We start from the raw sequence: 26733 nt of genomic DNA, 5'->3' as shown, positions 1-26733 counted from the left end.
TGGACATTTCTCATGTCGCCTGGATGCCGTAAGAGAGACGACGACACATCAAGCCCTTTCAGGATATATGCTGGTACTCAAGATGGATCATGGCCGGCAGAGATAGGATGGTCCGTCACTTGCCAGAGCGGGTTATTAGGCAGTACGGGTATGTCCAGAGAATTCCCAGACCTCCTATAGACATTGAACTTCTTGCGGCGGATGATGTGGCCCAGACCTTCACTGAGTTTGCTCTACATGTTCTCAGCCATCAGCAGAGGGGTCATCCGGTTCCGGATAACCAGCCGTGGGCTCATACTACGGGGTACATGAAATGGTTCATTAGAGTATCACATCCTATTGTGCAACCCCCTGCGGCCATTCCTGACTACGCAGCTGATGCCCCTCCTCATCCTGTCCCTGCTTGCGAGGAGGTTCTTGTTGAGCAGCAGTGGGCAAGACATCCTCCCGACCCATACCAGATCATCAGCAACATCAGAGCTAGAGTGGACAGTGCAATTGGGCATCCAGATGTGTTTGGTAATCCAGAGGTTCTTCGCATCATGTAGGGCATACAGTCTGAGTGGAGCATGCTGGAGCAGGTGCCGACTCCGCGGAGGAGGAGTAGGAGTCCACGGGATGGACCAGCATGACTTCTGTAGCTTTTATGACTTGTGTTGTTTTTTTTGTTTGACATTTTGTTGGATTTGGTTGTAATCCTATTACACTTGCGCATTTTAGCGTTTTTATGACATTATCCGTTATGTTATTCGCTTATTTTATTTTGTTATTTTTTCGTAATATAATTATGAGTTGCTCTTGATTGAATGTATTATTGAATGAATGATGAAAATTCCGTTCTTGAATGAATGTATGAAAGAAAGATTGAAAAAATAGGGAAATAAGATGTTTCTGCCTCTTCTGGTTGTATGCACAGAGTGTGCGTGAGTTAATTCACGCATGTGTAATTGGGTGCGTGAGTTAACACCCGCAGTGCTTAATGGGTGCGCAAGTTAACTCACGCAGTTTTTAACACTTGCGTTAGTTAACATGCGCAAGGGTAAATATGGAAGGGCTGCAGGGTGGGAGCAAAATGTGCTGGGTGGAGAGCAAAATTCCCTTCACTATGCATGGTTGTGGTGAAGGGTTAGTCTCTTTGGGGAGAGAATTGTCAATCATTGCGGTCATATTCAATTTGAAAATTAATCTCTACAGTTGTACGCAAAAGATATTCCATTCAATTTTTTTTAAATGTAATATTAAAAGACCCAGAACAGTCATGATTATGTAATAGATGAGCTTGAAAATGAATAAGGCTTATTAGAATAGCAAATAAAGAGACAATGATTAGTTGTATAAAAAAGAAGCTAAAATGATTAAATCGTCCATGTAAGTTCACGTGTTTTTGATTTTCGTCCCTGTATCTTCTTTTGTTGCAATCAAACCTTGTAAGTTCTAAATATTTTGCTTTTGGTCCAGAAATGGGGGTAGGAGATGAAGATTCATAGGAAATTACAGTGCATCTATGAATCCTCACACTGCATAAATTGACAACAGCAAACATGTTGAGAATTAACAAACGAAACATCATCATATTTTCTATTTATTTTCTCTTATTTTTACTTTATTTTATTTCTTTTATCTTTTCTTCATCAACCAACGCTGTAAAGAAAATGGGGACCAATTTGATACAATTGATTTTTCTCATAACCTATAAATTGCTTAATTTTTTTTTCATAGATAAATTGAGTTTTGCGATTTGTTTCGGAGAGTAAAATTGGTCTTCACTTTCAAAAAATATATTATTAATTATGAAAAATAAAGTAAAGATGTTGTGGAAAATTTTTCCTTTTGATTAGTCTCCAGCGTTCTTAAGCATTCGACGACTTACAGAAATTTTAGGATGAGTCTACACGTATATTTTATGTGGATAGATATTCTCCAACCATTAGATTCCATTAGAAATATAAAAAATATACATTGAATGAAAATGACCTTTTTTAAGGATGAATAAAAATGACCATTGGTCACCAAGTAAAAACCATCAAAACTGAATATCGTATTTTCAATTTGGGTAGAGAAGAAATGTGTTAGTGTGACCTATATTCAAGCTATAAAGGATATGTAAGAGGGGCCTCGACTAGTATCAAGACATAAGGTTGAGACATGGAAGATTTTCACATAATTATTATTTTTACTGAATACTTGTGTTAGTTATGTTACTTAAAACCGATTCGGTTTTATGTCTCGAAGGTCGAATATGGAAGCAATATACTTACTATGACGTGTGATGGAGCGGTATCAAATGACTCAAAAGTACTTGACTTAATTTTCATTGATTTGGAGAAGACATATGATAGAGTGTCTTGAGAGACTTTGTAGAAAGTCCTAGAGAAGAAAGGTGTTAGTGTGGCCTATATTCGAGCTATTAATGATATATATGAAGGGGGGATCTCGACTGGTATGAGGACACAACGTGGAGACACATAATATTTTCCCATAATAATAGGATTGAACCAAGGTTCAACGCTAATACCTTTTCTTTTCAACTTTGTTTTTGATGTACTTACAAAACACTTCCAAGAGTGAGCACCAAGGTGTATTATTTTTGCATAATGATATAGTCCTACTTGGAGAGTTGATGGAAAAATTAAATGGGAGGTGGAACACTTTGAGAAAATTCTTAGAAACGTATGGATTTCACCTAAGTAGAAGCAAGACAGAGTATATTGAATGTAATTTTAGCAAGAGGCATAATGTTTGTAGCTTAGATGTGAAAGTTGGGTATATAGTACAAAATAATGGAGGAATAAAAGGGAATGCATCTTTACTCCATTTAGGAGGCCTCCATTTATGCTTGTTCAATGTATAGATGTATGACACGTGGCCAATATAAAATTAAGGGTTGAGATTAAAAAAATTAAAGAAAGACATTTCTTTACTGGAAAAAAAACTATGGGCTTCCACTTCTTTCTCTCTCTGAAACAATACCACTTTCCTCCCTCTTCCTTAGAAACAACATCACCATTGCGTCTCCCTCTCTTTCTTGCTGACACCGTCAACTCCATTCATACTTATAGTAGATGTATTAATTCAATCGGTTGATGAATCCAGTATCATCACTTGGTTCATGTATAATAAAATTCAACATTAGCTTCCCATTGCCTCTCCCTCACCTTTTTTGCTCTAGTTTTGTTGTTATTGGAAGATTTTGTAGATTGATTCCTTGTTTCAGTTTTCAATTTCAATATCTCCGTTGATATCAATCGGACTAGTTAATTCCATCAGATGAAGATGGACGGACGGCGCCGACGAGAAGGAGAGTGAGAGGCAGCGGCTATGTTGTTTCAGAGAAGAAGATGTAATGTGGTGCTGTTTGAGAGAGAGAGAGAGAGATAGCGCACATGATTTTTTCGAGTAAACAAATGCCTATTTTTTATCTTTTAACCTGAGCCTTTAATTTTGTTTTTGCCAAGTGACATACATCTATCTGGTGAACATGTATAAATGGAGGTATCCTAAATGGAGCAAAGACGGACTCAATAAAAGGAGGTGTAAACCATTGAATCCAAGCTGGGTGGTTGAAATGGAGGAGTGTCTCAGGTGCTTATGTGTTGTGAAAGTACCATTTAAGTTGAAGGGAAAATTTTATCGAACAACGAAAGACATACGATGTTGTATGTGACAGAGTGTTGGGCGTAAAGAACCAACAAGAAGATAAAGTAAGCGCAGTAAAGAGGATGATGTTGCATTGGATGTGTGGTCAGACTAGACATGTTAGGATTATGAATGACATCATTTGAGAGAGATTTGGGGTAGCACCTATAGTAGACATTTAGATGTTGTAGTAAGAACAATGGATGAGATAAACTAGAGTCAGAGGAAGACCTAAAAATAATGTAAAACAAACTATTAGAAATGATCCAGAGACAAATGAGTTGGAGAAAAACATGGTTTTTAATAGAAGATCTTTATAATATAAATGAAAAGAAAAATTGCAGGCAAACCCTAACAAAACCCTAATGCAGCCCTACCCATTTTTACAGATTTGCCCTTTGCTTGGAGCCAAAATCATGTCTTTCTAAAATGACAATTTAACCCTTGATCTAAAACCAGGAGCAGCACATGGCATAGTTTTAAAAACCGGATCGGTAATCGACTCGGTAAGGTCAATGAGTCACTGGGTCAATGGTCGAACCATTGAGTCATTGGTTGAACCGCATGACTGAATCGGTTTAAATCGGATGACTCGGTGGTTTAACTCGGTCTCTATAACACTTGTATAAACATTTAACCGAATAAAATTGGATGATTCGATCACTAAAAAAATCAATTAAAAACAAAATTGTGAACTCACTTTTACATATTTTAGAGACAAATATAAATATTAGTGTATATTAACAGAGAAAAAAACAAAGAAAAATAACAATGCGGCTGTAACCAAAAAAGAGCAATAGAGCTTGAATAAATGGGCCTAGACAACCCGAAGCCCATCAGTTATAAAAGGGGCAGGTTAGCTAACCCTAGTTTCATTTCTATTATAGCAGCCGCTGCCAAGATCAATTGAGACCATTTTTCACAGTTCCTTTTCTTCTTCTTTACAATCGTACAAGATTGATACAAGATTACAAATACAAAACTTTGTAAAATCACGTGAATCACGTGAATGCTTAATTAAAGGGCAATTTCACTTTGAATCCTACCTTTCTTTCTCATTTCCTTATTCTGAATCCGTTTTTTTCCTCTGATTTATGTTTGAAAAATGAATCAAGATTGACCCGGTCCGGTTTATCAAAACCGGCGAGTCACCGGTTTTTATCGGTTTTGGCCGAGCCACACCGGTTCATGCCGGTTTAAAAACATGGCCGATCCGTAAGTCAGCTCGAACCGGTTACCCATCCAGTTCACGGTCGGACCGGTTCGACCGGCCGGTCCGAGCCGGGTTTTAAAACTATGGCACATGGTATTAGAAACCAATTTTGCAGCTTTTTTCTCACACCCTTTTCTTCCAATCGATCACTTCTTCTCTCTCTCCCTCTTCCTTTCTTTTACGCCTTCCTTCTTCTTCCTCCCTCCCTCGTCCTTCTTCTTCCTTTATTCTCCATCTATGGCTGCTGCTTCTCCTCCCTCACAATATAATTTTTTTCTCTCTGTTTCTCCTTCTCTTCTCATAACCATCTTCTTCTACTCTCTCTGTTAAAACTGTATTTCTTCATCCTCTTCCTTCACAAATTCGAACACTCTCTCCCTCTCCCTACTCACTACAAAGATTTCTGCCTGAAAACTGAGACGGCAGTGGCAACCTAAGAGTGAGAGGGGATCGCGGTGGTAGAGAGAGGGAATCGTGGTGGATTGCGGTGGTAGAGAAAGGGAATCACGGTGGAGTTAAAGGAGGGAGATAGGGTCTCGCTTGGCCATCCAACAAAGTCTCGGCCTCATTAACACATGATAATCAATCGTTACAGGTTTGATTCCTTCTGCTTCAATCATTTGATATTTTTTTTTCTCCCTTTTCATTATTTCAGTGGATTGATTCATTCTGGAAGCTTTGATTCATCATTATTGATTTGTTCTTAAATGAATTTGTCAACAGTTAGCTACCAATGTTTCGGAGATCGAACTTATTGAACCGCGAATTGGATCGACTTTGTCAACAGTAAGAATTATTCTACACTAATCTGCATTTGTTATCCAAATTATGTATGTTTTGTTGTATTGTAAGACTATTGTGGATTTGGAAATACTCAATATAGCTTATTTATAATCTTTTGTTGGGATCACTGTAGTGACAGGGAGATCAAAACAAAACTAAGACAAAATCTGAACCTGATCTGTGTTTGGAGGCTATCGAAGGCATGGATTGTTATCATTAAATGTGATTAAAATGAACACACCAATGCTAGGAAGGTATGCATTTCTTATTGTTGTCTTAGGTGTCTCATTTTTAGAGCTTATTTTTGTGATTTCTTTTTTAATTCTTTATTGAAATTTATATTTGGTACTTGATTGAGTTGTTTAGTTGATTGAAATCAGAATAAAAAGTGAATGAGTTCACATACAATTGTTTTTTGTTCAATTTCCAAGTAAAAAGTACTACTTTTGATGACATAAAGACTATACGATGCATAAACTGCCTCAGCACATTGTCGAGGTCTGTATGACATAAACTGCCTCAACACGTTGTCGAGGTCTGTATGATGCAAGGATACTCACGCTTACACCAGTCATGCACTTATCTCTCAAAAATATCAGTCCTGCTATTGTTATTTTTATTCTCTTTTTTTGCTTTTTTTACTTGGCATCGTAGGAGCACAATTATATGTTTGTCTATAAGAAAACCAATGAATGACACAATCACAGGTTCACGCATCCCAGTTTTAGAAATTGTTTCTATATTTCAAGCATCCCAGTTTAATCTGATTGATTTTATGCAAACTAACCCAAATTAGTTTGTTTATTGTTGTTAAAACATTATTATAGGTGAATCTATCAGATTTTTATCTATATTTTTCTAAATTAGACCCTCTTGATTTAAATTCTTTATGTGACAAAGGGATTCAAATTTAAGAATTTATTGATTTTATGAATCACAGGTTTGGAAGGAGGAATCACTTAAAGGAAAATATTTAGATGATGAAGAAGCATGAGCAACAAACTCCCAAGTTGAGAGGTATGATTTAACAAATAATATCTTGAAAAATTTACATGTATAAATTTATTTATAACATCTTTAGTTTTGCAGCAATGCATTCTTAAAACTTTTGTACATCCCTAGGGGAAAGATAAATAATACCATTCTTAGCAATTTAGCTTTACACTTTTGAATATAAATAAATACATGATAGTCGTGAAAAACTATTCAGTTGCATCCTATGTAATATAAAATGTGCTTCTCTAAATTCTGATATTAGAATGTCGTGTTTGCAGAAATTCATTGTGGTAAGTAAGCAACAACCAAGAGGCGGTAGTTGCTCTTCAAGGTTTAAAAGGTTTGTTGATTACTATATTTAATTTACCATGAACAAAAATGCAATTGTTTTTGTTTCTTAACCAAACTCACAAAACCTCTTATTTTTCATTTTTGTTTGTAACTATGCCATTATCACACCAACAGATCAAATTGTTTATGGCGTTGTGTCTAACGAGTTTATACCAATGAACCTGTCAAAACCGTGAACATGCCACATGGAGTTTGACATCTCTAATGTAAGTGACATTGCCTTATCATTAGAGTTTCTTTATTTTGGTTGCACTAATAATCAAAGTTTTTTCTTCGGATAAGTATGTGATTAACTAATGATGTGAGAATGAAAAGCATTTTGATTTGGAGAAGTTTAGTTCTATTGTTTTGTTTTGAATGCATAACTTCAAGGATTCATTTGCTTTACACTCTTTTATACGTTACTCACACATGCTTTACACTCTTTTATACGATCCTCACACATGCTGTTCTCTGTAAAAAAAAATTATCATCGTGCAATATTAGCACTGATGTTGTGACAATGAAACCATATGATATAAGCATGAATATAGCATATGATGCATTTGCTTTAAGAATAGTTAGGGAGATAAAAACGGGACTTTAGGCATAGGTCTGCAGTTTAGAGCCACTTTTTTTTTTTTTTCACATTGTATTATCTATAAGAAAACAAGACATGTATTGCTTACACCTTTGATAAGTTTATCTTTCACTCAAAGTTTGCTTACTACCATGTATTAAAGTTATGTGTATAAAACCTATCAATATTAGTATGTTGTTTGATATTATCAATGTGATGAATTTGCTTAGTCATTGAAATTTTTAATTATTTATGCTGCTAAGTTTTATCGTCAGATCAAATAAAAAGATTTTGAAAGTTGAATTTGTATCTAGCTTTCTTAAAGCAAAATACTAATTAAAAATCTTGCTCCTGTTTTGTTTTTGTTTGTTGTTGTGCATAATTCTACAGATTAGGACTTCGTTTTTCGACAAAGTTTCAAAATAAATATGCTGCTTCTGTGTTGTTGTGTTTTTCCGCTGCTGTTTTTATATTTTAGGGTGCACTTCTGTTTATTGCCCTGCTGTTTTTTGGTCTAACTGTGCATTTTTTAAAAGGTTTTTTTTTTGTCATTAAATCAAGTTTCTTTTGTCCTAATTGTGCAGCCTATAAAGTTTTTTTTGTACTTAGTGTTGGTGTTTAATTTGGCAAAGGATCTGAGCTGTTTGTCTGTTAATCAATTTGGTTCTGATAAAGTGTATTTTTTAATCAAAATAATATTCTATGATTTCTATCTGTTATCCAAGCTCTGCTTAAAGCTTAGTGACAAAATATGCTAAAAGCTCATTGTAATTAAATAATGGGTTAGATGACATGTTAAGTACTTTTTGTTGGTTAATTTTATATGTTAAATGATTGTTTGTGATATCTGGTTTAGGGAGTTGTAATGACACATGGTTTAGAATAGTTATAATGACACATATAGTTTAGACATATGTGTTTTAATGACTCCAATCAGGAAATTGTATCTTAACTATTCACTTTTGTGAATGTTTCTTTGAGGATTGAAGAAGAAGCAAGAAGCGTATAGAGAAATGGTTCTCGCCAAGTTCAAATTGACTTATGTAGTGCATGCTCCTTTCTTCAAGGTAACTGTTCCTGCCTAATACTGTTTATGACATGTCTGTGGATCAGACATGTGAGACTGTGTTAAAGTTGGGCAGGTAATGTATATGTTTTGTACCAGTGATACTCATTTCAAAGTTCATGGGTGGGTTGCGCCGTCGTAGAATAGTTCCCAAGTAAATTTTAAAACATGTCCCATTAGTTGAATGCTCAGAATTGATAAGTTCAATGTTTATAATTTGCAGAATCAGCGCTTAGAGTCACTAATTACATTATCATACTTATAGGATAAGAAGATAACTTTATGACTGGAGAGATGGTTGCCAAGGCCACTGGACATGCTGAAATTGTTACTGGTGTCATCTTCTTGCCTGATTGCAAGCATTTAGTTTCAGTGAGTTAGTTACTTTCATGTTTAATGTGACACACACTGTTATATCACATTCCTATAATATCCTTTTGCCTTTTATTTAATTTGGTCCATTTTTTTTTTAAATCAGAACATCCAATGGTTATTGTTCTGTGTGCACCAATGGACCATTTTTCAAGTGGTCCTTGCTATGCATTTCCTTCATTATCTATAGCTACTGTTAACTAAAATAATACATAAATTATTGAAAAAGTAAATTAACAAGTCTCAAAAACATACATGGTTTTCAAGTAAACTAACGGCTATATAATTAACAATTGTATGTCTCAAATAATTGTTCTTTCCATGTTGAACCAAATTGACCAAAAATAATTGTTTCAAGTACTATATTGGTCGTGTTTGTTCTATTGAGTTATTGCAGGGTGTTAGAGCTTGCAGCGTGGAAAATTTTGTCGCATATGTTCTCTGTCATTTGGTTAGTTGGCTGCAAAAATAGTTCATTGCAATGTTTATGAAAATTTAATTCATTGACGTGGTGGCATTTGGTTAGTTGGAGGTCAAGAGTAGGTCTGTTTGCAGTGGTGCTTAAATTCGAGGATAGAGGTTAGTGTTTGTTGTAAAAGTTGTCTCAATATGTTAAAGGGTGTTGTGATTATTTAGATCGTAATAGGGTGGTATTTTTGCCTTATTGTTGTGAGTGTTTGTGCATCAAAGCTTATCAGCTTAGATCATTTTGCAAGGTTTCTTTTGGCATCAGATGTAATTGAATTTGATGTAAATTTGGTGAACTTTGTTTTTGTCATATCCAAAGTATGCCTCATGATTTGGATTTTGATTGAGTTTAATAATGCATTTGCGATTTCAAAAAATGTTACTCCCTTTATCTCAAAATAATTGTCATTTTAGAATAACTTTTTGCAACTACCTATACTCACTGTGTAGCTCAACTCTAACCGACCCGTGCGATAGCACGGGTCAAACGTCTAGTTATAAATAAAGCCCGAGGATAAGACTTAATTGTTGTTGTTGTGTCAATTATGATTAATAAAAAATAGATGAGAGTGATGAGATTTTAGTTATGCCACATCAGAAATTAAATATGAGGTGGGGAAATTATGGTTACTTGGCATTCAAAAGGATGAACTGGCAAAGAATAATTTGAGAGTCTGTTTAATATATTGTAATAATAATAGATTGTTTTTTTGCTAAAAAAAAATAATAGATTGTTTTTCTCAATTGTTAAGGTACTCAATCTTGCATTTTATTTACTTTATGTTTTTCGTTCGGTCTATTGTTTTCTCCATATTAGACAACTTGTAAAGAACATTCCTTAAAAAAAAAAAAACTTGTAAAGAACATAGACACTAAGTTAGCACAATTTGTTTTTCTCATAAACTAAAAATCGCATACTTTTTTTATGGATTAAATTGAGTATTGCAATTTTTGTTAAATTAAAATTGGACGTAACTCTTCAAAATAAATTATAAATCATAAAAAATAAAGCAAGGATATATGAAGTGGAAGAAAGTGTGAGATGAAAAATCAAACCAATCGGCTAGGGAAAAAACTAACCAATAAATGTTCATATAATACGATAACAATGGTTTTCAAGTCAATGTACATGTACAACCAGTTTTTAGCCAATGTAATGTTGAAAGACTCGGAAAAGATTAATGTAATGGAAGGGTTAGAAAATGAGTGATGCTTATTTTATGAGAGTTTTGTCATCTATTGCGATCTTACCTGATTCAGAGATTAGTCTCTGCAGTAACACACAAGAATATCCAATTCAAAAAAAAAAAAAAAAGGACAGTGTAATATCGAACCTATTAGAATATAAAATATTCATTGTATAAATTATTAGATATTATTTAGAGATAATTGAGGACCAAATTAAAGATATTTGATGCCTAAGTTAGAGATACTCGAGGCCCAAGACAATATCGTTGTATAAATACACATTACAGCATAATGAAAGATGTGAGATAGAATTCTATAAGAACCACTTGAAACAATCATAATGTAATGGATGTGATAGAAAAATGAATAATTAATAGAATGATAAATAAAGAGTCAAGGGCTACATGGTAAAAAAAAAAGAAAGACAACGACTAACATATATATTTTTTGTTTACATAGACAAGGACTACTTTTGTTCAATTGAAGGAGAGACTAATATGACTCTTTTAAGAGTTTTGATAAAATTAAAAAAATGAATGAAAATAGGAGCTTGGTAATAAGTAACTTATGCCTTTGTCTCATCAGTCCTAGCTCTACTGGCAAAACTGTCAATTGTTAGGCCGGACGTCATGATCGGGGTTCAAACCCTGGTATCTCTACTTTGTGTGTGTGATTTATGATGGCTTTGCCATCTCTTCTATCTACCAAAAAAAGTAACTTATGTTTTTCAAAAAAAAAAAGCGCGACGAAGTTAGGCCATTTTTTTTATTGGTAGTTACTTAATGCAATAGAAGAAAAAAAAACATCTCTTTTTTATAAACCTATTGATTTTACAGGTTTTTTTTATTAATGATATTTATGTAATTTTATACATACACATATTTTATAAATTGGGTTTTGTAATTTTCTCATAAACTAAAATTTTTCTTCACTTTTAAAAAATAAATTATATGTCCTTGAAAAATAAAGTGGGATGAATTGTGACATGAAAAATTCAATCAATCACCTGGCAAAATAAAACAAAAAAAGATCAATTCAAACCAGTCAACAATACTTCTATATTACGATAATAATAACGACTTCCAAGTCAATGTATATAATCACACTGCAGCTTCCTAGTCACGTAATGTCAAAACATAAGGAACAATTATTGATCGAAAAATTTGTTTGATGGAGGAAATTTAATTTATTATAATTTATGCCTAAATTATATCAAATATAAGTGTATCTTCAATTGTATGAAGATTCCACATATATTCACACAAGATCAATTTATATATTTTTTTTAAGAAGCTAAAATGAAGTTTATTCAAAACACAAAGAGTCCTAGCAAGCATAAGGAATGCTTGGCTAGGAGACTTAAATAAGAAAATACAAAGGAAAAGTGTGTCGTATATATGCGGAACACCCAAACAAACACCTATGCATCAAATGCAAACTTCTACAAACAAACCAAAAACACCCTCCACCGAAGGTCCTCGAAACCAATAAAATTAAACACCAGAACCAAAAAGTTATCTCCAAAAACCAAAGTCTAAACGCCTAAGCAATAGCATAAACAAGTCTTATGCCAAATCGTTGCAAAACTCATCCAAAATAACCACCAATCCTACCAAAAATCTGTGTAACCACACTTAGCAGCAGCACCACAACACAAAACTACCATTAACCACCACAAAAACCACCATTAATCCTCACCAAAATTCAGTACTAACCACCACGAGCATCACCACGAAAACCAACACCAGCCACCACGAGCATCACCATGAGCAATACCACAAAAGACCCAGTATCAACACCACCATGGAAACCACCACAAAGCACCACAAACGAAAAAAATCCCCAAAAACAAAAGAACTCGCAAGCTTCTAATCATCAACACCAAAATATCACCACCAAGATCAATTTATACTATTAATCTTTTTGGAGCAAAATATTGAGCAATAGTTTTGTACTAACCAATATGAACTGTGATGGAGGTGAATCTTTGATAGTTTCTTACGGTTGTTTTGGTAGTCCTTGTTCGTTGATCACTACTGATGCTTTAGGTTTTGTTTGCGAGTTCCTTGATAAGTAAGATCTCAAATCAACATCACTACACCAACTCCCAAGTGGATTACTGTACCATAATTAATGATAACACCATAAATTTAGAAAAATATTTTATGGTTATTAATTTTGTTATGGTTATTTCATTTTTAAAATGGTTTAACTTATAAACAATGTTATATGTTAAGACAATGAAGTTATTATATCAAAACTCTATCAATTTGAATAAATAAATATCGTTCATTTTTGTAAAAAAAAATTACAAATGTCGAAATGATAAATTTATAGGCGTCAGATGAGGTATATTATACCTTCATTGAATTCATGATCATTCTATACATATACATTCAGGTGTGTGGAAAAATGAAAAAAACCTTAATATGACTCCACACATATATATTTGTTATTATTATTTTTTTTTGTTTACAACCACACATATATTTCATGTGAATAGACATTCTCCAGCCATAGATTCCAATAGAAATATTAACAATTATTTATGTTGCGATGTGTTAGTCCACCAAGGAAAAACCATAACTGAATTTTGCTTTTGAAAATATTGTATTTCCAATTTGGATATAAATATATACGTTGGGTTCCTTAACATTTCATCCACACTTACTTTTCTATTGATCTTCATTCACATAAACCATTTGGTAACACTTTCCACAAAATCATTTATTCATCATGGTGTGGTTTCTTCTGTTTTTGCATATTGTTCTCTTCCATTTTCCATCCTTTTCTTCTTCTTCTTCTTTCAATTTTTCATGCCATCATTATGAGAGCTCTGCTTTGCTTCATTTCAAGTCATCCTTCACTATAGATTGTGATTCTGATAATCTTTGTGATGAATGTCCTCTTTTGAAAACAGCAACATGGAAAAATGAGACTGATTGCTGCTCATGGGATGGTGTAACGTGTGACACCATCACTGGTCACGTGATTGGCCTCAACCTTGGCTGTGAAGGCCTTCAAGGTATATTCAATCCTAATAGTACCCTTTTCCATCTTGCTTATATTCAAAAACTCAACCTTTCTAACAATAATTTCTCTGGCTCTTATTTTCATTCAAAGTTTGGTGGGTTTTTGAGTCTCACACATTTTGACTTGTCTCATAGTTTCTTTAAAGGTGAAATTCCAACTCAAATCTCACACCTTTTCAAATTACAATCACTTCATCTCTTTGATAATGATATGTTAGTTTGGAAAGAAACCACCTTGAAGAGACTTGTGCAAAATGCAACAAACTTGAGGGAGTTGGTTTTGGAGGATACAGATTTGTCTTCACTAAGAACAAACTCCATTGCTTTGTTGTTCAACCAATCTTCCTCTTTGGTTACTCTTAATCTTGGAGCAACAGGATTAAGAGGAAAATTGAAAAGAAGTCTTCTTTGTTTACCAAGTATTCAAGAACTAGATATGTCAGCTAATGAACTTCAAGGCCAACTTCCAGAATTGAGTTGCAGCACTTCTCTTAGAATCTTGGATTTGTCAAGTTGTCAATTCCAAGCGGGAATTCCAATGTCTTTTTCTAACCTGACACGTCTTACCTCTTTAACTCTCTTAGGAAACTACCTAAATGGTTCAATCCCATTCTCACTTTTAACACTTCCACGTCTAACTTTGTTGAATCTCTATGACAACAAACTCAGTGGTCAAATTCCAAATGCATTTCAGATGTCAAACAAATTTCAGGAATTAGATTTGAGTGATAACAAAATTGAAGGTGAACTGCCATCCTCACTTTCAAACCTTCAACATCTCATTCAGTTTGATCTTTCATCCAATTCATTTAGTGGTAAAATCCCAGATGTGTTTGGTGGGATGACAAAACTGCAAAAACTCTAGTTATATTCCAACAATTTAGAAGGACAAATTCCATCTTCACTATTCAACTTATCTCAGCTTGTTGAATTAGATTGTTCTGATAACAAATTAGCGGGTCCTCTGCCCAACCAAATTATAGGGTTCCAAAAGCTAACTAATTTGATATTAGATGACAACTTGCTAAATGGTACAATTCCTTCCTCCTTGTTATCCTTGCCATTTTTGATAGAATTAGATTTATCAAATAATCGACTTACAGGGCATATCAACGTAATCTCTTCATATTCCTTAGAGTGGCTAATTCTAAGTAACAACAGCCTACAAGGCAATATTGCAGAATCCATTTTCAACCTTGCAAACCTAAGTACACTAGATCTATCATCAAACAACTTGAGTGGTCATGTTGATTTTCAACACTTCTCCAACCTTATATTTCTCAGTTTGGCATATAATCAATTTACAGGAACCATTCCACAATGTCTTGCTAATTTATCATCCCTTGTAGTTTTGGATTTACAAATGAACAAATTTCATGGCACTTTGCCAAGTAACTTTTCAAAGGAAAGTGCACTTGTGAGTCTGAATCTCTATGGCAACCAATTAGAAGGTCATATTCCTAAATCCCTGTCACTCTGTAAAGGGTTGACGTTTCTAAACCTTGGGAGCAACAAAATAGAAGACAATTTTCCTCATTGGCTTCAAACCTTGCAATATTTGAAAGTGTTGATTTTGCGAGACAATAAGTTGCACGGTATCATTGTTAGTCCAAAGATCAAGCATCCATTTCCAAATTTAACTATTTTTGATATCTCAAGCAATAACTTTAGTGGTCCTCTACCAAAAGCTTATTTCAAAAAGTTTGAAGCCATGATGAATGTTTCTGAGTTGGAATACATGAAAAATGGTATAACGAATGTGATTGTGGTGACAAAAGGGCACAACTTGACATTGGTGAAAATTCCAAACATCTTTGTAATTATTGATTTGGCGAGAAACAAATTTGAAGGAGAGATTCCAAACGTTATGGGTGAGCTTCATGCAATCAAAGGGCTTAACCTTTCCCATAACAGACTTACAGGTCATATTCCCAAATCCATAGGAAACTTGACATACTTGGAATCTTTGGATCTTTCCTCAAATATGTTAACCGGTGCAATTCCTTTGGAATTAACCAATCTTAACAGTCTTGAAGTCTTGGATCTTTCCAATAATCGTCTTGTGGGAGAAATACCTCAAGGAAAGCAATTCAATACTTTTACAAATGATTCATATGAAGGAAACTTGGAGTTATGTGGATTACCCTTGTCAAAGATGTGTGGACCTGAACAACATTCCGCACCTTCAGCCAACAACTTTTGCAGTGAAGAGAAATTTGGATTTGGATGGAAACCAGTGGCAATTGGATACGGATGTGGATTTGTGATTGGAATAGGCATTGGATATTATATGTTTTTAATTGGAAAGCCGAGATGGCTTGTCATGATATTTGGTGGTCAGCCTAAGAGGAGAGTGAAAAGAAGGACAAGAACGAGGAGGAACCAATGTTCAATCACGAATCAGAATCAGAATCAGATGGTGCAAATGTCGTAGTTTTATTGTTGTAATTATTTTCTCATTTGTCTGTTGTTTTTTTACTTTCTGTTAAAACAAGCTTGATTCTGAGTGTGAGAATCTTGTCACTCTTTTGATCTAGCTAGTTTGATTTTCAGTTGTAAGTTTGTACTCTGAATGTGGTCTCAGGTCTGTTTATAAATTATAAGTGCATGCCACAAGTTGTGTTATATAATAAAATTCCAAGTTCATATATATGTTTGACCTTTTTACCTTTGCTATTCTGTTTTTACCTCCTTTCATGTATTCTTGATTTTCTATGATTGGCTTTTCAAATGAGTTGTGTTCAATTTTTAATGGATATATAAAAAAACAACCGGATTTTGATTGAAAAGGAAATATTAATTTTCAGAAGTTTGATGAGTCTTTTGAATATTAGTCTATGTGTTTTCAAATTTTAGATGATATTTGTTATGGCTTTTGCATCTGGCCTTGCAAACACCAGCCTCAAGTATAACAGGTTCATGCAGTGGTGATTTCTACCAAATGGCTAAGAGTTATGTTATCCCAACAATTTTTATGGTAGAGTAGTTTGAGACTTCTGAACTATATATACAAACACTTATTCTTTCTGAACACTTATTCTTTAGGAAGCAATAAACTAAATGTATTCTATAGAGAAGTCTCAAGAAATAACAAACATGGTAAGTGTGATATTTACAAGAAATAATGTCAGAGTAGTGAGTGTAAGGGGACTTCAAAATCAAATTTTGGCTTTGTAGTAGGTCAAATGTTTATTTGAAATTTAATAGGTCAATTTTACAACATTCAGTAGGTTATGTGAAGGATTTATCTATAGTATTTGTTGAACTTAGCCCAACATAAAGGTTTAATGTTCAAATTTGATAAAACTGAATTTTTACGATACTCAATCTCGATTTTTATCTCAATTCTTTTTCTCGAATATTGATAGGTTTGTTTTTCTCTGATCTATCTGACAATTGTTTAGTGATGTCGATGATGATACAATTTTTCTCTGATCTATAATTTTTTTTTTCAGGGATTAAATTAAGTTCTACGATTTTTTTAGAGATTAAAATTGCACTTCACTATTAAAAATAAATTATAAAACAAAAATTAAAGTAACAGTATGAAGTGGAAGAAATTGCGAGATGAAAAATCAAACCAATCAGCTAGGGAAAAATTAGACCAATCAATGAGCTAGGGAAAAAACTCATAATTTTTTTTTTTTGAGGAATACTCATAAAAATTGATAAGCCGTATAAAATAAGTAAAGATATGATGTGGAAGAAATTGTGAGATGAAATATCAAACAACTCAGCTAGGAAAAATAACAAACCAATCAATGCACCTATAATATGATAACAATGATTTTGAAGTCAATCTGCATCTACAACCATAGCTTTTTAGCCAATGGAATGTTGAAAGATTCAAAAAAGTCATTATCATGTAATGGATGAGCAAAAAATGAATGAACCTTATTAGAATGACATCCCGCAGTGCATCGACATTAAATCTTAAGAGAAATAGTTTTTCCATTCATTGCGGTCCTATTTAGCTTTGATGATTAGTTTGTTTAGCTGAAAGCAAATTATATCTTATTCACATAAAAATCACAACGTAATGTCAAAAGAATTGGAATAGTCATCATAAGATAATGATTGTGCTAGAAAATGAATGATGCTTATTAAAATGGCAAATGAAGAGACTCTGTATAACACCCATACCAGACGTATCTAGAAAGTCTGGCACGTGCGTTAATATTAGTACTGGATACATTAAAATATACAACAATTAAAAACTTCGAATGAATAATATTTACATCAAGTTACGTTCGTATAAATAATAATACAACACCACTCATCCATACATAAAAATACATCCTTGATGTCCATAACGTCCTGCAGCTTTACGAACGAACCCTTGAAGTAATATCCATTCGGCTCCGAACATGCATAAACGTCCTGCTTATCTGAAACAAATAAGGATTGGGATGAGACATAATGTCTCAGTGAGTTCCCCTAAATCCTAGGCTATAGGCAACCTCAATGGGAAACCTACGGTCACCACGTGTCTACATTACAACCTGACGGTTGATTATACGTGTGTGGGGACTTGCATACTTAGACGGTAGTGCATACTAGAGCCGTCATAGTCTTATCTTAACTTGTTATAGGCTTCTCATCTATACATGTCATGGCGGTTGAGGGAACCTAAACGGCATTGCCAAACATACGTTTTACGTAACAAGGCCTAAACATAAATAACATAACATACTCATGACATGATTCTAAACCGGACGATTAGGGAAACCTAAGGTCGTCACGGACATAGTTTTCTTCACTTGCTCTATACATAACTTACTCTCGTCTAATAGCATTTCAGGCTCTTGTTCTTGTTCTTAAACATAATCATAACCATAGCTTGCATAAACGTATCTAAGTTCATTTATGTTAGCGTTGTACAAACATTATTATCTTGGTTCATTTTACGGATAGTCCCGGGTGGAGTAACCCCGAGATCAATCCCATACATGACCGATGTACGTACATCGGACTCCCTCGGTGTCGTGCGGGTCCCTTGCGGCTTAAACCGTTCCCCTTAGGTCGAGAACCTCCCGTATCCCCCTGGCGTGGATAACAAGAGACACGAGCACCTACGTCTTGTTTACTCTGTGACATGCGGGTCCCTTACGGCTTGAATCGTTCTCATAATGAGAACCCCTTGTATCCCCCTGATGTGGATATCAAGAGACATGTCACCTACACTTATTAGTCATAGTCTTGTCGTGCATATAAGTTAAACATATACATACTTGCTTATTACCTCGGAACCTTAATCGATCCGATTAACGGTAACTTATCATTCTAGGTCATGCTTGCACAACTTAATCATGGTGGAGAGAAATAACTTATCAATCCACGACTTATATTGTTCATATGCGAAGAGAATATACTTCGCGTCTTATTATTCTAGAAATTCTTGCTATCTTTCTAGTTCTCGACTAGCTAAGCCGAGGCTCTACATTCATGCCTTTCCTTAGTTCATTACTACCCCATCATACGTAAACTCTCTTGTGCCATTCTTGTTGTACATGCTAAGATTGCCACGATTAATGATGCAAGGATCAATTGACGACGCGTGCAAATTTTCAATAATTACTAGAGACCGAAAATGCCATAAACCCAAGTTTCAAGCCGTTTATAAATTCTATGATTTGATAAAGCCAAACTTGTTCCAGTAGAAAAATAAGTGAAAACAGTGAAAGAACACTTCGAAACGATCGCTACGGACCCCCACGCGACTGCCCCCAAGCACCCGAGCGCAGAACAACGCGAACGTTGTCCTGTCTGGGGCGCCTGGCGCCAGAGGGAGGGCGCCTAGCGCTGGCTCCCTGACTTGTGGGCGCCTAGCGCCCTTGTTCAGGCGCAGCGCTGCGATTGTTGCGTTTTCGGTGTTTTCGGCTACGGGTTTTCGCCATTTTCGACCCAAAACTCGTCCAATTTGACCCTGTAATGCATCAAACTCATACAACAACATGTATAGCATCATTTAAACATAACTCATGGCAATTTTTAACATATAATCAACTAGGATTGGCTTGGGGTACTAAAATTTCATTAAAACTAAACTAGCATAAATCATTATCCTTCACAAGATTAAACAACCCCAAAGGTGGGTAATCTATCTATGGAACTCACCTCTAATGTTTGCACTTGATTCCCAAAGCCTCCAAGCCAAAGCAAACAAAACCCTAGCTTTGATTCAACAAACATCCAAGCCTTAACTCATCATCCCATCTTCAAATCATCTTTCTCTTTGTTTCTTGATCATGAAGAATCATGGCTCAACATAGCTCAACCTCCATTCCAACCCAAACCCTAACTTGTAGAGCACATACCTTAAGAAGCAAAGTGGAAACCAAGCTTAACCCAAGTCATTTTAAGCTCCCAATATCTTGTGGGATCCATAACCTTTGATTATTCATTCATGGGAGAAGTTTGAGAAGTAGTGATGGAGTGGGAGAAAGAGAGGAATGGCGTGAGAGAAGGGAAGAGAGGAGGAGGAGAAGATATTTCTCAAGCTAAGAGAGAGAAAAGAATAAGAATTATGAGATAATTCTTGCCCAAAATCAAATAAATATCTTCTGGCGTGCAATTACCCTTTTACCCTTGCCTCAAACGTGTTTAATCTGACACTGATACTTTATCCGTAATATGCTGACATGTCATAAAATATTTACATCACCCTTATCTTCCATGAATTTAATTCCTCTGACACGATCAACAGGTATTATACCGATACTGACAAGCGGGATGTTACATTCTACCCCCCTTAAAGAAATTTCGTCCTCGAAATTTAGAAATCACTTAACATTTACCGAGTTCGAAGCATAACATCTTGAAGAAATCCTCATAGTGTGGAAATTAACTCTTTCATACACTTGGCTTAACTTGAATCATTTTGATCATAACTTATTCTTGTCACATGTGGACTAGTGATTTCATATCCATATCTTGTCTACTTAGCAGAAACCATTCATAAAGGTATCTTATCATATTCATGAACACTCAGGATTTGCCTTTTAACTGGGATCCTATCGGATACCAGGTTTGCCCTGCAGTGCTTACTTGCAACATAAAACATCTCTTCATGCATACATAATCTTATCGGGTAAACATATAATTCATACATCAGATTACTTATTGTATCTCAAGACGTGTGCATTCTTCTGACATACTTATCTTGACGATTCCTCGAATCTTTTGTCTCTTTTCAGAGTCTTATTAAACCTTCTGATCTCATATCCATTCTCTTAGCATTCGAATTCATGGTAACTCATATAACTTGTCATAGAGAAGCATAATTTATACACTCCGATACATCTTTCATCTGACAACCAGTATTGTTGCTCGTATGTTCTCATAATTTTTGACTTAGGCCACTTGCATTCGAGTACTCTTAACATATACTTGTGCGTCTCATAAGACTTTTCGAAAAACTGTTGTTTACTTCATCAAATCTTACCTTACGTGGTGTCCTACATACTCTCAAGTGTCGCATCTTGTTAGATAATAACGATACTTGTTCTAACATCTTGATTAAGGAAATTTTCTAAACCTTGGGTATTTGGGTCCTTGGAACGAATAATTGTATAACTCAAAAGAAAACATTATGAAATCATGTTTTTAAAATAATCATCGCTCCAAAGTCCCTTACTACCCGTTTTAACTTTAAAAGTTATAAATCATAGTTCAAAATCTTCATAGCAAGTATCGTGATCATTTAACAAGTTTGACATAGGTGAGTATGCACTTCCTCGTGCATAACTCATGATTTATATCTTCATCCAGAATGAAATTCTTGAACTTTAAAGTAACTTCTTTCTTATTCTTTCTTGACTTACATACATATCTTGGAGACTCTCGTAATTGCATAACATAAATCATATAGGATCCTTGTTCCTCATAACATTATCTCATCTCCTCGTTTTGAGAACAAATAACGTGAATCCTCAAAACATCATATCCGGTTACGTTCACACATTGTCACCTTATCCTGCATAACACTTCTTCTTCTAACACCGGCCTCACACTTGATAATTCAATCTTTACTTTAAATTGCAAAAAGAAACCTTTCGACTCTTATCTGCATTTTTTTCTTGTCATAGTACATATCCTTACATATATCCTTCTTATCATACTTAGATAAAGTCATATCCATTATGCCTTTGTCATATTCTTCGCTGACCGGATCAGTCTCATTATTTATTCAATATTCCGAGAACTCCTCGCTTGTTCCATAATACCTCTTAAAAAGACTCTTACTTTCAAGTTCCATGGTTACTGTCCGAAACTTTATCTATTAACTTTCGTTGCGCCACTCTGATTCCCACCAGTTGACCTTAATTAATACTCTAATTCATTAAGACAACCGAAACTTTACATATGAGCATCATCTTCTTGAACTCTTGTCAAGACCTTTCATGTGGCAACCAATGCCAAAATCTTACACTTTTCCTTACCTTGTAAGATTGAATCTCACAATAGATTTATCGCATTACCATACTATTTTACTTGGGGATAGACCTTACTTTCTCACTGGTTGAGTTCACTTCATGACACATACTTATCGTATTTAAACTTGTTTCTGAGAAATCTCAAATCCTCATAGAAGATTCATCATAAATTATACATGCTTTTCTTGATCTTGCTTCATTGCATCCTTGTATTCTCGTATACTATGTTTTGCGTAATCAACGGATGCTTGCTCGTTAATTTCTTTCTTTAAGAAAACATTATAATATAACACACGGGTCATTGGCGTTGACGATTTCTCTTTATATAAAAACGTAATAAATTTGGCCCCAGTCGTTGCATCAAAATCACGGAATAAGCTGACAACACAACTGTGTCATCCGACCTTAGTTCCGGTGAGTTTAGCCCACTCTACGTGAGTTGTAGCAACCGGTACCTGCAAAATTTCTTTTAAATCTTGGAACGCCATCTCCAATCACCCATATGCATGTATTAATTTTTTTCAAAATTTTGGCAAGCTTTAGAATTCATCATCCTAACGAGCCTTAGCAATTCAATTAAGCAAAACATAGATCCGGGGGTACTCATGACTTCATAAAACCTGAAAATTTTGTGACTTCGCACAATTCTCTACTACTTTACTTTCCATCTCATGTCTTTGGATCCACTTAATCCATTCCATAAGCTGAAACCTTAAATCTCTTGACCCATGCTCTTCGCCGGTTCTTGCCACATTAACTTCTAATGTTACCTTGAACTGGATTGATTCCGTTAATAGTTGCCCTTGCATTTTCTTCCTTGGAATTTATAAGGTGTAATATACATTCGATACTTGATGTTATAGAAAGTTTTTTTGTTGCATAAAAGATTGTAAAAACATCCTCCAATAGCTACTACTAACCCTAGAGAGGAAATGACAGTTTTCGGGAAAACCGAAATTTCGCTCCAGGTAAGCTATTAGCGAAATCCTCTGGAGTAATTTCGCTATTAGCGAAATTTTCGCTATTGGCGTGCTTCCTTTAACACAGTTTTCCAAAAATCATCTTTTTCATAAAATCTTATTTCCTCAAGTATCCCAATGCACATCATTCATTCCTATCTTCGTGAAATATTCTATAACACATGCATGACAAACATTAACATCAATCGATTCAATTCACGGCACATTAGAAACTGATATCTTGTCTTCCTAGCACTTAACATAAACTTCCACATAAGACTTCAACTTCATTCACTACAAACGACTTAACTTATTTCTCACTAAACATATAAATCTTTGTTCTCATATCTCAATCCCTGAGAGCTTACTAATTCCATCAACATGTGTCGACTTATCCTTCACTTGTAGTCTCACACTTACGTTCCAGAATATATATATATATATATATATATATATATATCCAACTTCTTCACTTACGGATACTTAAAGTATCACTAACATCATACTCGAATTTGTCGGAACGTTCTTTCTTAACATGCCTTACATTCCCGGAGGATTCACACTTGTACTTGCTTAGTTCACCGACCACCTTTTGGCACGATCAAACTCTTACTAATATTTATCCGAGTTCTTACTTATGAGTTCACACTTTCCAGTGCATCTCCATCACATACTTCGTTCCTCCTAGGTCCTATTCAGCTCTCAGGCATCCATTCCAATCGTCGAATGCTAAATTGAGTTGATCAGGCTCAACTAACAACAACAATTAGAACTTTTACCTGGAACCCAATGGTCCCACTACCTTAGTTGTAATCTAATGACCCAAGGCACGATCTGAATCGACCTGCTCTGATACCAATTGTAACACCCATACCAGACGTATCTAGAAAGTCTGGCACGTGCGTTAATATTAGTACTGCATACATTAAAATATACAACAATTAAAAACTTCGAATGAATAATATTTACATCAAGTTACGTTCGTATAAATAATAATACAACACCACTCATCCATACATAAAAATACATCCTTGATGTCCATAACGTCCTGCAGCTTTACGAACGAACCCTTGAAGTAATATCCATTCGGCTCCGAACATGCATAAACGTCCTGCTTATCTGAAACAAATAAGGATTGGGATGAGACATAATGTCTCAGTGAGTTCCCCTAAATCCTAGGCTATAGGCAACCTCAAGGGGAAACCTACGGTCACCACGTGTCTACATTACAACCTGACGGTTGATTATACGTGTGTGGGGACTTGCATACTTAGACGGTAGTGCATACTAGAGCCGTCATAGTCTTATCTTAACTTGTTATAGGCTTCTCATCTATACATGTCATGGCGGTTGAGGGAACCTAAACGGCATTGCCAAACATACGTTTTACGTAACAAGGCCTAAACATAAATAACATAACATACTCATGACATGATTCTAAACCGGACGATTAGGGAAACCTAAGGTCGTCACGGACATAGTTTTCTTCACTTGCTCTATACATAACTTACTCTCGTCTAATAGCATTTCAGGCTCTTGTTCTTGTTCTTAAACATAATCATAACCATAGCTTGCATAAACGTATCTAAGTTCATTTATGTTAGCGTTGTACAAACATTATTATCTTGGTTCATTTTACGGATAGTCCCGGGTGGAGTAACCCCGAGATCAATCCCATACATGACCGATGTACGTACATCGGACTCCCTCGGTGTCGTGCGGGTCCCTTGCGGCTTAAACCGTTCCCCTTAGGTCGAGAACCTCCCGTATCCCCCTGGCGTGGATAACAAGAGACACGAGCACCTACGTCTTGTTTACTCAGTGACATGCGGGTCCCTTACGGCTTGAATCGTTCTCATAATGAGAACCCCTTGTATCCCCCTGATGTGGATATCAAGAGACATGTCACCTACACTTATTAGTCATAGTCTTGTCGTGCATATAAGTTAAACATATACATACTTGCTTATTACCTCGGAACCTTAATCGATCCGATTAACGGTAACTTATCATTCTAGGTCATGCTTGCACAACTTAATCATGGTGGAGAGAAATAACTTATCAATCCACGACTTATATTGTTCATATGCGAAGAGAATATACTTCGCGTCTTATTATTCTAGAAATTCTTGCTATCTTTCTAGTTCTCGACTAGCTAAGCCGAGGCTCTACATTCATGCCTTTCCTTAGTTCATTACTACCCCATCATACGTAAACTCTCTTGTGCCATTCTTGTTGTACATGCTAAGATTGCCACGATTAATGATGCAAGGATCAATTGACGACGCGTGCAAATTTTCAATAATTACTAGAGACCGAAAATGCCATAAACCCAAGTTTCAAGCCGTTTATAAATTCTATGATTTGATAAAGCCAAACTTGTTCCAGTAGAAAAATAAGTGAAAACAGTGAAAGAACACTTCGAAACGATCGCTACGGACCCCCACGCGACTGCCCCCAAGCACCCGAGCGCAGAACAACGCGAACGTTGTCCTGTCTGGGGCGCCTGGCGCCAGAGGGAGGGCGCCTAGCGCTGGCTCCCTGACTTGTGGGCGCCTAGCGCCCTTGTTCAGGCGCAGCGCTGCGATTGTTGCGTTTTCGGTGTTTTCGGCTACGGGTTTTTGCCATTTTCGACCCAAAACTCGTCCAATTTGACCCTGTAATGCATCAAACTCATACAACAACATGTATAGCATCATTTAAACATAACTCATGGCAATTTTTAACATATAATCAACTAGGATTGGCTTGGGGTACTAAAATTTCATTAAAACTAAACTAGCATAAATCATTATCCTTCACAAGATTAAACAACCCCAAAGGTAGGTAATCTATCTATGGAACTCACCTCTAATGTTTGCACTTGATTCCCAAAGCCTCCAAGCCAAAGCAAACAAAACCCTAGCTTTGATTCAACAAACATCCAAGCCTTAACTCATCATCCCATCTTCAAATCATCTTTCTCTTTGTTTCTTGATCATGAAGAATCATGGCTCAACATAGCTCAACCTCCATTCCAACCCAAACCCTAACTTGTAGAGCACATACCTTAAGAAGCAAAGTGGAAACCAAGCTTAACCCAAGTCATTTTAAGCTCCCAATATCTTGTGGGATCCATAACCTTTGATTATTCATTCATGGGAGAAGTTTGAGAAGTAGTGATGGAGTGGGAGAAAGAGAGGAATGGCGTGAGAGAAGGGAAGAGAGGAGGAGGAGAAGATATTTCTCAAGCTAAGAGAGAGAAAAGAATAAGAATTATGAGATAATTCTTGCCCAAAATCAAATAAATATCTTCTGGCGTGCAATTACCCTTTTACCCTTGCCTCAAACGTGTTTAATCTGACACTGATACTTTATCCGTAATATGCTGACATGTCATAAAATATTTACATCACCCTTATCTTCCATGAATTTAATTCCTCTGACACGATCAACAGGTATTATACCGATACTGACAAGCGGGATGTTACACTCTGACTAGTAGAGAGAGAGAGAGAGAGAGAGAGAGAGAGAGAGAGAGAGAGAGAGAGAGAGAGAGAGAGAGAGAGAGAGAGAGAGAGGGAGGGAGAGAGAGAGAGAGTAATTTGGTTTGATTGAAGGACCAAGTTGACACAATCTATTTTTCTTTGATGCTAAATTGCTTAATTTTTCAGGGATAAATTAAGGTTTACGATT

At 35.4% G+C, this 26733-nt stretch overlaps 3 protein-coding genes and 2 long non-coding RNA genes across 6 annotated transcripts; 4 read left to right on the top strand and 1 right to left on the bottom strand.

Annotated features, from left to right (window-relative positions):
* Window positions 1–89: 89 nt before the first annotated feature.
* LOC146936451 (uncharacterized) lies at window positions 90–548 on the top strand. The gene has a single exon (XM_085749208.1). The coding sequence runs from the start codon at window positions 90–92 to the stop codon at window positions 546–548; it is 459 nt and encodes a 152-aa protein (XP_085605334.1).
* A 5045-nt stretch (window positions 549–5593) lies between these two features.
* LOC146936450 (uncharacterized) lies at window positions 5594–9781 on the top strand. Of its 2 annotated transcripts, none has more exons than XR_015030620.1 (7): window positions 5594–5886; window positions 6573–6649; window positions 6907–6968; window positions 7094–7185; window positions 8528–8605; window positions 8870–8976; window positions 9374–9781. It is a non-coding gene; the product is annotated as an uncharacterized LOC146936450 (long non-coding RNA). The 2 variants fall into 2 exon arrangements; XR_015030621.1 differs by having other exon boundaries at window positions 8828–8976.
* A 3154-nt stretch (window positions 9782–12935) lies between these two features.
* On the top strand, window positions 12936–14786 carry LOC146936449 (receptor-like protein 9DC1). Its single transcript, XM_085751278.1, has one exon. The coding sequence runs from the start codon at window positions 13369–13371 to the stop codon at window positions 14527–14529; it is 1161 nt and encodes a 386-aa protein (XP_085607404.1). The 5' UTR covers window positions 12936–13368; the 3' UTR covers window positions 14530–14786.
* Window positions 14787–14925: 139 nt separating this feature from the next.
* Window positions 14926–16314, top strand: LOC146936448 (receptor-like protein 9DC3). The gene has a single exon (XM_085751277.1). The coding sequence runs from the start codon at window positions 15028–15030 to the stop codon at window positions 16096–16098; it is 1071 nt and encodes a 356-aa protein (XP_085607403.1). The 5' UTR covers window positions 14926–15027; the 3' UTR covers window positions 16099–16314.
* A 1552-nt stretch (window positions 16315–17866) lies between these two features.
* Window positions 17867–25708, bottom strand: LOC146936447 (uncharacterized). Its single transcript, XR_015030619.1, has 2 exons — window positions 19782–25708; window positions 17867–18052 (listed from the first exon to the last, which is right to left on the bottom strand). It is a non-coding gene; the product is annotated as an uncharacterized LOC146936447 (long non-coding RNA).
* Window positions 25709–26733: the final 1025 nt, after the last annotated feature.

Source organism: Medicago sativa, chromosome 3 (assembly GCF_051527215.1).
Source record: "Medicago sativa cultivar Bolivia chromosome 3, Bolivia_mono, whole genome shotgun sequence".
Classification (NCBI taxonomy): domain Eukaryota; kingdom Viridiplantae; phylum Streptophyta; class Magnoliopsida; order Fabales; family Fabaceae; genus Medicago; species Medicago sativa.
This window is presented reverse-complemented; position numbering and strand designations above follow the sequence as displayed.

What these genes read in the sequence shown, in the direction of transcription:
- LOC146936451 (XM_085749208.1), top strand. Translation starts at nt 90, where the DNA reads ATGGCCGGCAGAGATAGGATGGTCCGTCACTTGCCAGAGCGGGTTATT.
- LOC146936449 (XM_085751278.1), top strand. Translation starts at nt 13,369, where the DNA reads ATGGTGTGGTTTCTTCTGTTTTTGCATATTGTTCTCTTCCATTTTCCA.
- LOC146936448 (XM_085751277.1), top strand. Translation starts at nt 15,028, where the DNA reads ATGAACAAATTTCATGGCACTTTGCCAAGTAACTTTTCAAAGGAAAGT.